The 15,883-nt window shown below is 45.6% G+C and overlaps 1 protein-coding gene across 1 annotated transcript; it reads left to right on the top strand.

Annotated features, from left to right (window-relative positions):
• The first annotated feature begins 3,730 nt into the window (after positions 1–3,730).
• Positions 3,731–10,266, top strand: LOC311122857 (4-hydroxyphenylpyruvate dioxygenase-like protein). Its single transcript, XM_084197173.1, has 5 exons — positions 3,731–4,454; positions 4,888–5,054; positions 6,358–6,509; positions 8,372–8,508; positions 8,864–10,266. Exons 1-5 carry the CDS (start codon positions 3,733–3,735, stop codon positions 9,486–9,488), a joined length of 1,803 nt encoding a protein of 600 aa, XP_084053299.1. The 5' UTR covers positions 3,731–3,732; the 3' UTR covers positions 9,489–10,266.
• Positions 10,267–15,883: the final 5,617 nt, after the last annotated feature.

The raw sequence follows: 15,883 nt of genomic DNA, 5'->3' as shown, positions 1-15,883 counted from the left end.
GCAGTCGGGCATCAGATTGCTGTATTACAGTATTTGATCTGGTCCCTAATCAGCTGATATTTGACATATCTATCCAGGCGCTGTAAGATCTGGTCCCTAATCAGCGGATATTTGACATATCTATCCAGGCGCTGTAAGATCTGGTCCCTAATCAGCGGATATTTGACATATCTATCCAGGCGCTGTAAGATCTGGTCCCTAATCAGCTGATATTTGACATATCTATCCAGGCGCTGTAAGATCTGGTCCCTAATCAGCTGATATTTGACATATCTATCCAGGCGCTGTAAGATCTGGTCCCTAATCAGCTGATATTTGACATATCTATCCAGGCGCTGTAAGATCTGGTCCCTAATCAGCTGATATTTGACATATCTATCCAGGCGCTGTAAGATCTGGTCCCTAATCAGCTGATATTTGACATATCTATCCAGGCGCTGTAAGATCTGGTCCCTAATCAGCGGATATTTGACATATCTATCCAGGCGCTGTAAGATCTGGTCCCTAATCAGCTGATATTTGACATATCTATCCAGGCGCTGTAAGATCTGGTCCCTAATCAGCGGATATTTGACATATCTATCCAGGCGCTGTAAGATCTGGTCCCTAATCAGCTGATATTTGACATATCTATCCAGGCGCTGTAAGATCTGGTCCCTAATCAGCTGATATTTGACATATCTATCCAGGCGCTGTAAGATCTGGTCCCTAATCAGCTGATATTTGACATATCTATCCAGGCGCTGTAAGATCTGGTCAGCGGATATTTGACATATCTATCCAGGCGCTGTAAGATCTGGTCCCTAATCAGCGGATATTTGACATATCTATCCAGGCGCTGTAAGATCTGGTCCCTAATCAGCGGATATTTGACATATCTATCCAGGCGCTGTAAGATCTGGTCCCTAATCAGCTGATATTTGACATATCTATCCAGGCGCTGTAAGATCTGGTCCGTAATCAGCTGATATTTGACATATCTATCCAGGCGCTGTAAGATCTGGTCCCTAATCAGCTGATATTTGACATATCTATCCAGGCGCTGTAAGATCTGGAAAGCGTCTGCAATGTAGTCGGATAGGAATTTGACCATTGACTATAGATTGTTCCTATTGGACAGTACCTACCTACAACAGGACTGGGGTCCAAGGGGTGTGTTTATTAGTCACACTGTAGCAAAACGTTTTGCAACAGAAGCCGTTCACTCCAAACTGTAAATGTTTTGCAATGAAAACGAGAGTTTCTATTCAGGTAGGTCAAATTCTGGTAGGTCCGTCCCGGTTTCATTCCGTTTGGTTCGGTTTGATCTCTAGTGAATACACCCCAGGACATTGATGCCGTTGTGTCTGCTCCTGTAAGTCGCTCTGGATAAGAGCGTCTGCTAAATGACTAAAATGTAATGTAAATGTGTCAGATTCCTTTTTCTTTTACACAAACTTTGAACTTAAGCTCCACCTGATGTTTTGTAAAGACTGTTTTTGTACTTCTGTCATTCTTTTAGTCCCATTTGATGTGTGCAGCTGAACGTTGGAGTGGTGTGATTGAGTTGATGTGTGCAGCTGAACGTTGGAGTGGTGTGATTGAGTTGATGTGTGCAGCTGAACGTTGGAGTGGTGTGATTGAGTTGATGTGTGCAGCTGAACGTTGGAGTGGTGTGATCGAGAGGTGGTCAGTTTATTGACCACACATTAGGGGTGTACCTCAATAGTCTGACGTTCGCGTACTTTCCCTTCACCTGTTTTGATCAAGAAAAGGAGATGAGGGGAGGAAGCCACTAATAGACTATTGAGACACAGGGCTTCATTACTGACAGCATTATGGTTCAGTTGGTAGAGCGTGGCACTGCAACACAAAGGGTGTGTTCTTCTGCCCAGGCGTTGCTGAACGCATGCCAGATCTTACAGCACCTGGATAGGTATTTTAGCTATCAGCTTATAATATAATAATAATAATAATAATAATATGCCATTTAGCAGACGCTTTTATCCAAAGCGACTTACAGTCATGCGTGCATACATTTTTGTGTATGGGTGGTCCCGGGGATCGAACCCACTACCTTGGCGTTACAAGCGCCGTGCTCTACCAGCTGAGCTACAGAGGACCACATCAAGTCGGTGACGTGGCACGCAACCGTTGGTTGATGCAGTGCAACGTCTGAGCAGGGGGAACACGACCCAGGATTGTGAGTTCAATTCCCAGGACCATCCTATCATAAAATGTATGCATGCATGAAACGCCTCGAACACACCTACAGCTTTCATTGCAAAATGGTACACAGCATCATCTGGGATATGTGTGCAACACAAGTTCCACATTTACCTTCTGCTACCATTACTGTCAAGCCATCTACACATACAATTTGATGCATACGTTCGATTAATCCAATATATGCACCACACAGAACGCACTGCAACTGCCTCTGCAACGCAATGCTGCAAGGCAAACGCAGCGTTCCATTGGAAATGAATGTACTTCTGGTGTACCAAAACGGAACGACGCTATCAGTGTGACCGAGGCGTTACACTGTAGGTGTGATTGATGCATAAATTGCAAGCTTCTGCTAAATGGCATATATTATTACATATTCTAAAGGGTCAGACCTCTTGACAAGGCCGTTCTGCTCTCCTTTGCTTCATTTTCATTAGAGAAAATAATTTTCATTTGCATCCCTCAGGGTCTCAATACCCAATAGGGTCCAGCTGTGACATCATCTCTCAGAGCAGTCATCCCTCAGGGTCTCTATACCCAATATGGTCCAGCTGAGACATCATCTCTCAGAGCAGTCATCCCTCAGGGTCTCTATACCCAATATGGTCCAGCTGAGACATCATCTCTCAGAGCAGTCATCCCTCAGCTGGACCCTATTGGGCATAGAGACCCTGAGGGATGACTGCTCTGAGAGATGATGTCTCAGTTGGACCCTATTGGGCATAGAGACCCTGAGGGATGACTCCTCTGAGAGATGATGTCTCAGCTGGACCCTATTGGGCATAGAGACCCTGAGGGATGACTCCTCTGAGAGATGATGTCTCAGCTGGACCCTATTGGGCATAGAGACCCTGAGGGATGACTCCTCTGAGAGATGATGTCTCAGCTGGACCCTATCGGGCATAGAGACCCTGAGGGATGACTGCTCTGAGAGATGATGTCTCAGTTGGACCCTATCGGGCATAGAGACCCTGAGGGATGACTGCTCTGAGAGATGATGTCTCAGTTGGACCCTATCGGGCATAGAGACCCTGAGGGATGACTCCTCTGAGAGATGATGTCTCAGTTGGACCATATTGGGTATAGAGACCCTGAGGGATGACTGCTCTGAGAGATGATGTCTCAGTTGGACCCTATCGGGCATAGAGACCCTGAGGGATGACTGCTCTGAGAGATGATGTCTCAGTTGGACCCTATCGGGCATAGAGACCCTGAGGGATGACTGCTCTGAGAGATGATGTCTCAGTTGGACCCTATCGGGCATAGAGACCCTGAGGGATGACTCCTCTGAGAGATGATGTCACAGCTGGACCATATTGTGGTCCTCTGTAGCTCAATTGGTAAAGCATGGCGCTTGTAACTCCAGGGTAGTGGGTTCGATCCCCGGTGCCACCCATACGTAAAAATGTATGCACACGTGACTGTAAGTCGCTCTGGATAAAAGCGTCTGCTAAATGGCATATTATTATATTGAAAGTATTTTTCTTTTCGGTGACACCCCCCCCAATTTGACGTCATAACAAAATGGCAGCCCACTTGATCCGGTTGCATCACATTTCACTCCACGTTACAAACGTGGATAAAATAGCGTATGAACTTGTTTCTAAATTTAAGTTTAATTTATTTGTTGCGAGGCTGACGGAGAAGTCAAAACAGTTGGCTTTCAGGAAAGGAGCGGCAGTTTTCGTCGTCAATGAAAGACCAAACCTGTCCCCTCTTCAATTGAATGGAGAAACGCTATCGAGCAAGAGAGGGAATTCTCCTTCAGAATCGGAACCGGGATGGACTGACAACATTCAAACCGGGGAAAAGAACGACAAGGATTCGACATGTCTCTACGATGTCCACCCACACTATTCCGTTGATACCGCGTCTAACGTCTGTTTCGAAGTAGACGATGTGGAGAGGTCATTCAAGTCCCTTCGCAACCTTGGCTGCGATTTCCTGGTGCCCCCTACAGAGGTGTGTGACGAGAAGGGGCTTGTCACCTACTCTGTCGTCAAGTCAATCATGGGAAATGTGAACCACACGCTCATTGACACGAGTAAATACAAGGGGGACTTCTTACCCGGGTTTCAGGAGGTTGAAAACGTGACGGACAATTGCACACCATTGGCTAAGAGTACAGACTCTTGTCCAATCACTCACTTTGATCACATCACCTACGCTTGCCCAAGACGGTGCACACCTCATGTGATGAGGTGGTATGAGAGGCACTTTGGCTTTCAGAGGTTCTTCATTGACAGGTTAAGTGGGCCTTTTTTTTTTATGGTTCTACAATTGAAAATGATGAATTGTTAGATGATTATTGATCACGCATCTCAATACAATCTGATGCAGTGAATGTGCTCCGAATGTACTGTAAGTTATTGTGAGTATAGAACTGTTGTTTGGGTTGGGCACCAGACCTGTTAGTTCTGCGATGCCACTCCGTGTGTCATAAAGCCAAACATATGACAAGGAGTGGAATGATGGCACAAACCGGTTTGGTGCCCAGGCTACGCTATAAGGATAAACCGTAGAATTAGGCATTTTAATACTAATTTAATAGGATTTCTATGGGATCAACAATGAAGAAAAATAGATGCTCTTTCTGTAAGGGTTGTTGTTTTGTCTGTTTACAAATGTCCCACCTGGGACAATAAAGAAATTGATTACCTAATCTGTTTCCCTGAGCAGGAATGAGGATGTGGACGAGGGCTATGTTCTGAACCAGGAGGGCATTGGACTGCGTCTCACAGCCATGGAGTACTGGAAATGCAGTGAAACAGGAATCAAGCTTCCCTTCACAGATAAGAAAGAACCGGACTGCAAGTTTGTCATTGCAGAGTCGCTGCCTGAACAAGGTCATTACCTTCAAAGGGTTATACCGCTCATGGCTATTATTTGTCTTTCCACGGTTCCTCAAATCCTCTCTTTGCCTTCACTAACCTGTTTTGAAAGAGAAGGTCAAAGGTCCCTCCCCTCTTCTTTAACAGGGTTTGAGGAGGTTAGGAGTAGAGGTTGACATGGGAGTGAAAATTCATTCCTGTCCTGTCACTGTTCCCCGGGCGCCAATGACCTATAGTTCGATAACACCTGAGCGGCAAGTACAGCGCAAGTCAATCGATTTTTATTTCACTCTTCACCTCAGACGGCGCGGGTTTAGTTAAATACGCGAACAATTGGGCTTGATGGTAAAGTTGTTGGGAGTAGAGCAGCTGTGCCGATTTCAAGCCGCTTGTCCCGGTCTCCGTGTAACAGTGTTGCTTCCGTCCCTCTCCTCGCCCCAACCTGGGCTTGAACCAGGGACCCTCTGCACACATCGACAACAGTCACCCTCGAAGCACCGTTACCCGTCGCTCCACAAAAGCCGCGGCCCCCCTTGCAGAGCAAAGGGAAACAACTACTTCCAAGGTCTCAGAGCGAGTGACGTCACCGATTTGAAACGCTACTAGTGCGCACCGCTAACTAGCTAGCCGTTTCACACCGGTTACATCCGGTTGGTAGCCTATTTGATTAAAGCGGTTTCTTCGTTGTCAAAGACAACTCCATCAAATTGAGCTTAAACATCGCTCTTTTCCTTGGATTTAATGTTAGTGATGGGTCTTTTGGCTGCAACAAGACGTTGCAATTCCTCTATTGAAGGCTTCATCTTTTAGCCTACTAATGTAGGTAGCCTGGAGACTGGCTACAACTGGTGCGAGAGTGAGACGATGGGGGAGGGGGGAAATTACCATTCATTCTTTTAAAAAAAAATGTTTTTATTAAGGAGGCTACACGGTTGTTGTTTTGATTAAATGCTCCACACGTGACATATTTCTGCCCCCCCCCCCCAAAAAAACAAAGTTCATAACTATTCCTGTACTGCCGGTTCCAGCAGACTGTTGATCCTGTCCCAAACATCAATCTAGAACATCACTCCCATTCCTGCCAGAATCCCGCGGGACCCGCAACACCCCCGCAACACCCCCGCAACACCCCCGCTGGAGTCCTGTTCTCATGTCAACCTCTAGTTAGGAGAGATGCTGTGAGGAATCGATGGATGGACAGAAAGAGCCTATGCATTTACCCATGACCAATTTATATTTATTTTAATGAATTACCACCCCCGCCAAGACCTGAATCTTGTCTATCTCTGTCTGTGTGCCTGAATGGTGTCTGTTTCAGGCAGGAACCAGGTGGATACCTTCCTGGAGCAGCACAGAGGACCAGGGATCCAGCACATTGGCTTGTACACACAGGACATAGTGTCCACAGCACAGACCCTGGGTCAGGCGGGAGTCCACTTCTTCTCTCCGCCGCCTGCCTACTACACGGAGGTTAGTCTCACTCGGTCACCATAGCGCTCACTCACTCAATGGCTCATCCCAAATGGACCCCTAGACCCTACGCACTTGTGAAGATCTGAGAGGATTCGATTGGTAGAAGCAATATGGTGAAAACTTCCACCTAGCCTATCAAGAGGGCAAGGTGGAGCTATTACCATATTGATTGCACCTAATAATTATAAATAATTTATTAAACTTTTATAGCGCTTTTCATAATAGAAATCTCCCTCACTCACTCATGTCACTTTCTCACTCATATCACTCTGAATCATGTCACTCTGTCAATCATGTCACTCTGTCAATCATGTCACTCTGTCAATCATGTCACTCTGTCAATCATGTCACTCTGTCACTTGTGACTGAAACGCCTGTGTGAGATGACCCATGCAGTACATTTTTATCATTCAAATGCATGAACCCAAACAGCCATCTGTAGCCCTACGTGTATCTACTGTTAGTTGTTTTGTGTAAGTAGGAAGTTGTAGCACGTTTCAACACTATTAGTATGTTGTTGTTGTTGTTGTTGTTGTTGGAGTTCCTCCCGACTACATTGCAGACGCATGCCAGTAAGGGTCGGTGAGAGGTGTGACCCAGGTGCGGTGCAGGATAGACAGTAGGCAGTAAGGGTCGGTGAGAGGTGTGACCCAGGTGCAGTGCAGGATAGACAGTAGGCAGTAAGGGTCGGTGAGAGGTGTGACCCAGGTGCAGTGCAGGATAGACAGTAGGCAGTAGGCAGTAAGGGTCGGTGAGAGGTGTGACCCAGGTGCAGTGCAGGATAGACAGTAGGCAGTAAGGGTCGGTGAGAGGTGTGACCCAGGTGCAGTGCAGGATAGACAGTAGGCAGTAGGCAGTAAGGGTCGGTGAGAGGTGTGACCCAGGTGCAGTGCAGGATAGACAGTAGGCAGTAAGGGTCGGTGAGAGGTGTGACCCAGGTGCAGTGCAGGATAGACAGTAGGCAGTAGGCAGTAAGGGTCGGTGAGAGGTGTGACCCAGGTGCGGAGCAGGAAAGACAGTAGGCAGAGATGGTGAAACAAGGATCTTTACTGGTGGTCCCAAAGCCAGGGTACAAAATAACGGACTTGTCACCATTAAAATAAAGGAGGAGCAAATTGGTCTGCAAAAACAGGCCGACTGCAAACGTACGAAATACTAACTACGACTGACAACGACAATGAAAACAGGGAGAACACTTCTCAAGCACCTGTACATACGTCTCGCGATCAGACACTGATTAGTACTGTTTTGGCATCGAGAAACTAGCAGAGAAAACAGAGCAAGGGAACACAGGGAAGTGAGGGTGTAAATACACAGGTGAACAGGTAGACACAGGTGAACAGGTAGACACAGGTGAACAGGGAGACACAGGTGAACAGGTCGACACAGGTGAACAGGTCGACACAGGTGACACCAATAGGATACTGATTAGTCCAGGCTGTGAGTGAGGAGGTGCCTAAAGGTTGTCGGAGGATGACACCTAGTGGCTCGCTCCGGAACTGCGACCCCCTTCCCTCCTGTAACACATGCCAGATCTTACAGCACCTTGATAGGTATTTAACATATCAGCTAAACCACATCATATGACGTAGCCATCTGACGCCCGACTTCACAATGGATGACGTGGCACGCGACCATTGGTTGATGCAACGCCTGCGCATCTAGTTGGGCAGGAAGTCAAGCGTAATGTCTACTACCACTGTGCTCATTGACCCCTGTGTCTGTCCTATGGCAGGAAGTCAAGCGTTATGTCTACTACCACTGTGCTCATTGACCCCTGTGTCTGTCCTGTGGCAGGAAGTCAAGCGTTATGTCTACTACCACTGTGCTCATTGACCCCTGTGTCTGTCCTATGGCAGGTGGGTAAGCAGCGGGAGATGGAGGACGCAGGTTACGACCCCCGGATGCTGTCTCAGCATGGCATCCTCCTGGACACCGACCAGCGCCAGGCCCAGACTGACTCCTCCTGTCAGACCACAGACACGCAGAGGAAAAGGTACCAGATTCACTAGCTAGCCTATAGGTGTCAAATGCTAGTGTGCCTCATGGACTGTCATGGTTTTCAATATAGTACTTTATTTAACCTCTGATGAGACCGCAGTATGTCTCCTGCTCTGCTTCAACACAACACACAGAGTATAGAGACCAATCATTAGTCTCAAAACTACACCAACATCTCCTTTTTGAAATATTTTCTATTGATGATCAAAATCTTGGGTCTCGGTGAGACTATGGTGCCATTACCTTCAAGGAAGTGAAACACCCAGCGTCCTTTTTAACGACTGACTGAGGTCGAGGCTACCCAATATATCTAACCTATGTTTTCCTCTCTTCTCATTCCCTCTAAACAGATACCTGCTCCAGGTGTTCACCAAGCCCATCTTCTCAGAGGACACCTTCTTCCTGGAGCTAATAGAGAGGAGAGGGGCGTCGGGGTTCGGAGAGGGGAACATCCGAGCCCTGTGGAGGTCTGTCCAGGCATACATGGACACAGAGAGGACAGAGGCCGAGGCACAAGGAGAGAACACAACTGAACCACAGAACACAACCCCAGAACCGAAGCACAGAACACAACCCCAGAACCGAAGCACAGAACACAACCCCAGAACTGAACCACAGAACACAACCCCAGAACTGAAGCACAGAACACAACCCCAGAACCAAAGCACAGAACACAACCCCAGAACTGAAGCACAGAACACAACCCCAGAACCAAAGCACAGAACACAACCCCAGAACCGAAGCACAGAACACAACCCCAGAACCGAAGCACAGAACACAACCCCAGAACCGAAGCACAGAACACAACCCCAGAACCGAAGCACAGAACACAACCCCAGAACTGAACCACAGAACACAACCCCAGAACTGAAGCACAGAACACAACCCCAGAACCGAACCACAGAACACAACCCCAGAACTGAAGCACAGAACACAACCCCAGAACCAAAGCACAGAACACAACCCCAGAACTGAAGCACAGAACACAACCCCAGAACTGAAGCACAGAACACAACCCCAGAACCGAAGCGCAGCCACAACGCGTAACATTTTACCGCGAACACTGCAGCAGAAGTGTAGTCCTTCCTCCGCTACTCTTTCCTCTGCGTGACGGCTACAATACATCGAGTTTCCCCGGGGGGGGAAGATGTGAAGCGCTGGGGAAGCTTTGACGCCAGCTGTAGCCTATTGCGTGAAATTTTTTTGTGTATGTTAACTATTGCATGATTGTGTTCATGATTCTTGTTAAATGTGTATGTTTACTGCTTTTCATTAAGTCATGTATGGCTATAAATATTGTTATCGCCTATATAAATTCATTCAAATGGGCAGAAAATTGTATGGCATGGCCTATATACATTTGTTCATATGGGCAGAAAATGGTACCCTAGGACTATATAAATTGTAGGCTATGTGTGGAAGCCAGGAGATGCTAAATGTGTTTATGTTAATTAACGGTCAATTACTGTGAGACTGGCAGTTATTTGCTTGACAATCACCGGCAGAAGAAATGTCATGACCGCCACAGCCCTAGGTGGGTAGCGCCAAGATTAGCCGAAAATGTTCGATACCAACCCTCCACTCCATTGTTGGTCTTCGCCAAGTCTTTCAGGACAGCGCCATAACCAGAGGCAGTCATTCACCCGTCATTCAGAGCCCCACCTGTTTTGAGCCCCACCTGTTGCCCAGTTTGCATGTTATTTTGGCATTAATTAGTGTCACATATCAGTGAATAAAGCTGCATACAAACATGGTCTCTTTCTTGCTTTTTTGAGTAAGGCAGCTCCAAAATGCAGGTGTTTCAGCCTAGCTCAGTGCTTTCTGTGGTGGTGGGGCAGCCAGCCAAAATACAGAGCGTAGGGGTTGGTAATGTTCTCTAGTTGCACCGTGATTGGCTCAGTGTTCTGTCACTCATGGGGACACTACGTCACCGCATAATCTACAGGGAGAGCTAGGCAGTTCGTGTCCCCTTGGGTGCTGCCATAGATTTACATTAGAAGTGCCCATCCAAGAAGACTCAAGGTCATTTGCCACAGATAAAATGATGTCAAATCACATATCTACCGTAGCTTTGATTGGACTGATCATGTCAACATCATACTTTCAAAATCTTAGCTAGCAAGCTAGACAAGAAGTCATCATCATGAATCACGTCAACAATCTACTGGCGAATTATTTTCAAATCCTTGTCATATGAAGATAAATTATAGATAAAACGTATCGGTGCTCATCGGGCATAAACATTACACAACAATTCGGAAATCACAAACTCAACAATGAGTGATTTTGTTGATGATCACAAGTTTACTGGAGAACGGAGACCAAGTAGAGACTTTCGGACAAGGTGGATAATTGTATAATATAAGGCAGTTTATTCAGAGGTAAAGATATCTGTAAATAGCGTGCACGGACCCGTTCGTCAATCTCGTAGGGAGATATCTGAGAGCGAGCCCCTAAACATTGTGTGCTGACATTTTATACAATAAAATAAAGTAGGTTGATTCTAGTAGTTCTGATCTTCTGATTGGTCCTGATGAGTTGGTCGAGGTCACCTCCATTGCATTGGCTCTGAGTCGGGTTCTCTGTCTTCAGATGTTCAGCCTAAGAGAAGGGGGTTTTTGTGTGTGTGTGTGCTTAACAATGATGATGTGTGTGTGTGTGTGTGTGCGTGTGTGTGTGTGTGTGTGTGTGTGTGTGTGTGTGTGTGTGTGTGTGTGTGTGTGTGTGTATGTGTGTGTGTGTGTGTGTACGTGTGTGTATGTGTGTGTGTGTGTGTGTGTGTGTGTGTGTGTGTATGTGTGTGTATGTTTAACAATGATGATGTGTGTGTGTGTGTGTGTGTGTGTATGTGTGTGTGTGTGTGGGGGTGTGTGTGTGTATGTCCTCAGAGCAAGAAGTCGTGAGTTGGGAGAACTGAGAGACCTATGGCGTGGGTGTTGTCCATAGCCACCTGCTGATAAGGCCGACAAGATAGAAGTCTTTGTGCATTGTATTAAATACAAAGGCCCAACACAAGATGGGTCATGCACAAGATTTTAGTCAGACCAAGCTATAACATTATATATTTACTACGACAGTTTGGAAGGAATCAGTGGCTAACTGCAAGAGTTGCAAAACAATCACTATTTTGCTTCCCCTGCCTGCTATTCGGTGTAGAGGGTGTGTGGTCCAAGTCTGGGTTTAAGGATTTAAAACATCTGTCTCTTTTCCAGTTAAAAAGGATAAACATTCACACGCAACACCAAGGGCCAGAAAAGGTTGAAAACATTGGCCATGCTGTTAATCCAGCATAATTTATGCGGTATTCAAAACAACTGGAAACTTGGAACTGGGAAATCTCAGACTTCAATGAGTTCAGGACAACTGGGAACTCTGAAAAAAAGGAGCTCCGACTGGGAAAATACGTTTTGAACGGTCATCCAACTTGGAATTCCATGTCGGGAACATCTAGATTTTCCGACCTGAAGATCAATGACGTCATGATTCAACCTGTTTTTTTTCCTGAGTTGCCAGTTGTATTGAAAGCACCATAAATCCAGGGAATGCCAGACTTTGATGACAAAGTTTTCATGACAGAATTTGCCCACAAGACGGACCGCCGCGCCACCTTCCTGTTCAAGTGAGCACAGCACAACAAGGTGAGTCCAAAAATGTATTGTATGCTGCTGCATAAATGATGTAATATGCCAGGGAGATATGTAGACTGTAGCTAAGAAAGTAATACTAAGTGTATGTTGTGTAGTAAGCTGTTAGTAGCCCATGTGCCTCACCCTAATAATTTGGTCCCTTTTCCCCCTCATAATTTAACCTACTGTTCTGACTTGGTGGTGCACATCTAGCCTATAGCCTGTTTTAGAGAATTGTAATCATCGAATATTGTAAGATCTTTCATTGTCTGCTTATATGCCCCCTTTATTTATCCTACGGTTCTGACTTGGTGTACAGGGAGAATAGAACGGCCCATGTTCTGAATTCTGTCGCTGTACATTTCAAAAGTGCTGAACCAATAGTTATATTGACTCTGTCCGTCCCAGCTCGCTCATTAATATCTTAATCGAAATAACGGATTGCCTCTTATCCGCTCGTCGTCCCCTTATGCCATAGTTTGGACATCTCAATTGTTATATTGCTTATATAGGTCCATCTCATTAGTATCTTATTAATCATTTTAGGCAATGTTGGAATGATTTCACTGTTTTGCTGACTTAGTGTATTATAATTAGCTCATGTGCTTTTCTTGAGGAGGAGGGGATACTATATAATGCTGTTGGGTCTGTAACCATGAGGAGGGGATACTATATAATGCTGTTGGGTCTGTAACCATGAGGAGGGGATACTATATAATGCTGTTGGGTCTGTAACCATGAGGAGGGGATACTATATAATGCTGTTGGGTCTGTAACCATGAGGAGGGGATACTATATAATGCTGTTGGGTCTGTAACCATGAGGAGGGGATACTATATAATGCTGTTGGGTCTGTAACCATGAGGAGGGGATACTATATAATGCTGTTGGGTCTGTAACCATGAGGAGGGGATACTATATAATGCTGTTGGGTCTGTAACCATGAGGATGGGATACTATATCATGCTGTTGGGTCTGTAACCATGAGGAGGGGATACTATATAATGCTGTTGGGTCTGTAACCATGAGGAGGGGATACTATATAATGCTGTTGGGTCTGTAACCATGAGGAGGGGATACTATATAATGCTGTTGGGTCTGTAACCATGAGGAGGGGATACTATATAATGCTGTTGGGTCTGTAACCATGAGGAGGGGATACTATATAATGTTGTTGGGTCTGTAACCATGAGGAGGGGATACTATATAATGCTGTTGGGTCTGTAACCATGAGGATGGGATACTATATAATGCTGTTGGGTCTGTAACCATGAGGAGGGATACTATATAATGCTGTTGGGTCTGTAACCATGAGGAGGGGATACTATATAATGCTGTTGGGTCTGTAACCATCAGGAGGGGATACTATATAATGTTGTTGGGTCTGTAACCATGAGGAGGGGATACTATATAATGCTGTTGGGTCTGTAACCATGAGGAGGGGATACTATATAATGTTGTTGGGTCTGTAACCATGAGGAGGGGATACTATATAATGCTGTTGGGTCTGTAACCATGAGGAGGGGATACTATATAATGCTGTTGGGTCTGTAACCATGAGGATGGGATACTATATCATGCTGTTGGGTCTGTAACCATGAGGAGGGGATACTATATAATGCTGTTGGGTCTGTAACCATGAGGAGGGGATACTATATAATGCTGTTGGGTCTGTAACCATGAGGAGGGGATACTATATAATGCTGTTGGGTCTGTAACCATGAGGAGGGGATACTATATAATGCTGTTGGGTCTGTAACCATGAGGAGGGGATACTATATAATGCTGTTGGGTCTGTAACCATGAGGAGGGGATACTATATAATGTTGTTGGGTCTGTAACCATGAGGAGGGGATACTATATAATGTTGTTGGGTCTGTAACCATGAGGAGGGGATACTATATAATGTTGTTGGGTCTGTAACCATGAGGAGGGGATACTATATAATGCTGTTGGGTCTGTAACCATGAGGAGGGGATACTATATAATGCTGTTGGGTCTGTAACCATGAGGAGGGGATACTATATAATGCTGTTGGGTCTGTAACCATGAGGAGGGGATACTATATAATGTTGTTGGGTCTGTAACCATGAGGAGGGGATACTATATAATGCTGTTGGGTCTGTAACCATGAGGAGGGGATACTATATAATGTTGTTGGGTCTGTAACCATGAGGAGGGGATACTATATCATGTTGTTGGGTCTGTAACCATGAGGAGGGGATACTATATAATGTTGTTGGGTCTGTAACCATGAGGAGGGGATACTATATAATGCTGTTGGGTCTGTAACCATGAGGAGGGGATACTATATAATGCTGTTGGGTCTGTAACCATGAGGAGGGGATACTATATAATGCTGTTGGGTCTGTAACCATGAGGACGGGATACTATATAATGTTGTTGGGTCTGTAACCATGAGGAGGGGATACTATATAATGTTGTTGGGTCTGTAACCATGAGGACGGGATACTATATAATGTTGTTGGGTCTGTAACCATGAGGAGGGGATACTATATAATGTTGTTGGGTCTGTAACCATGAGGAGGGGATACTATATAATGCTGTTGGGTCTGTAACCATGAGGAGGGGATACTATATAATGCTGTTGGGTCTGTAACCATGAGGATGGGATACTATATAATGCTGTTGGGTCTGTAACCATGAGGAGGGGATACTATATAATGCTGTTGGGTCTGTAACCATGAGGAGGGGATACTATATAATGCTGTTGGGTCTGTAACCATGAGGAGGGGATACTATATAATGCTGTTGGGTCTGTCACCATGAGGAGGGGATACTATATAATGCTGTTGGGTCTGTAACCATGAGGAGGGGATACTATATAATGTTGTTGGGTCTGTAACCACGAGGAGGGGATACTATATAATGCTGTTGGGTCTGTAACCATGAGGAGGGGATACTATATAATGTTGTTGGGTCTGTAACCATGAGGAGGGGATACTATATAATGTTGTTGGGTCTGTAACCATGAGGAGGGGATACTATATAATGCTGTTGGGTCTGTAACCATGAGGAGGGGATACTATATAATGCTGTTGGGTCTGTAACCATCAGGAGGGGATACTATATAATGTTGTTGGGTCTGTAACCATGAGGAGGGGATACTATATAATGCTGTTGGGTCTGTAACCATGAGGAGGGGATACTATATAATGTTGTTGGGTCTGTAACCATGAGGAGGGGATACTATATAATGCTGTTGGGTCTGTAACCATGAGGAGGGGATACTATATAATGCTGTTGGGTCTGTAACCATGAGGATGGGATACTATATCATGCTGTTGGGTCTGTAACCATGAGGAGGGGATACTATATAATGCTGTTGGGTCTGTAACCATGAGGAGGGGATACTATATAATGCTGTTGGGTCTGTCACCATGAGGAGGGGATACTATATAATGCTGTTGGGTCTGTAACCATGAGGAGGGGATACTATATAATGTTGTTGGGTCTGTAACCACGAGGAGGGGATACTATATAATGCTGTTGGGTCTGTAACCATGAGGAGGGGATACTATATAATGTTGTTGGGTCTGTAACCATGAGGAGGGGATACTATATAATGTTGTTGGGTCTGTAACCATGAGGAGGGGATACTATATAATGCTGTTGGGTCTGTAACCATGAGGAGGGGATACTATATAATGTTGTTGGGTCTGTAACCATGAGGAGGGGATACTATATAATGTTGTTGGGTCTGTAACCATGAGGAGGGGATAC

The sequence above is a fragment of the Coregonus lavaretus genome (assembly GCF_964263955.1).
Source record: "Coregonus lavaretus genome assembly, contig: HAP1_SCAFFOLD_301, whole genome shotgun sequence".
NCBI lineage: Eukaryota > Metazoa > Chordata > Actinopteri > Salmoniformes > Salmonidae > Coregonus > Coregonus lavaretus.
This window is presented reverse-complemented; position numbering and strand designations above follow the sequence as displayed.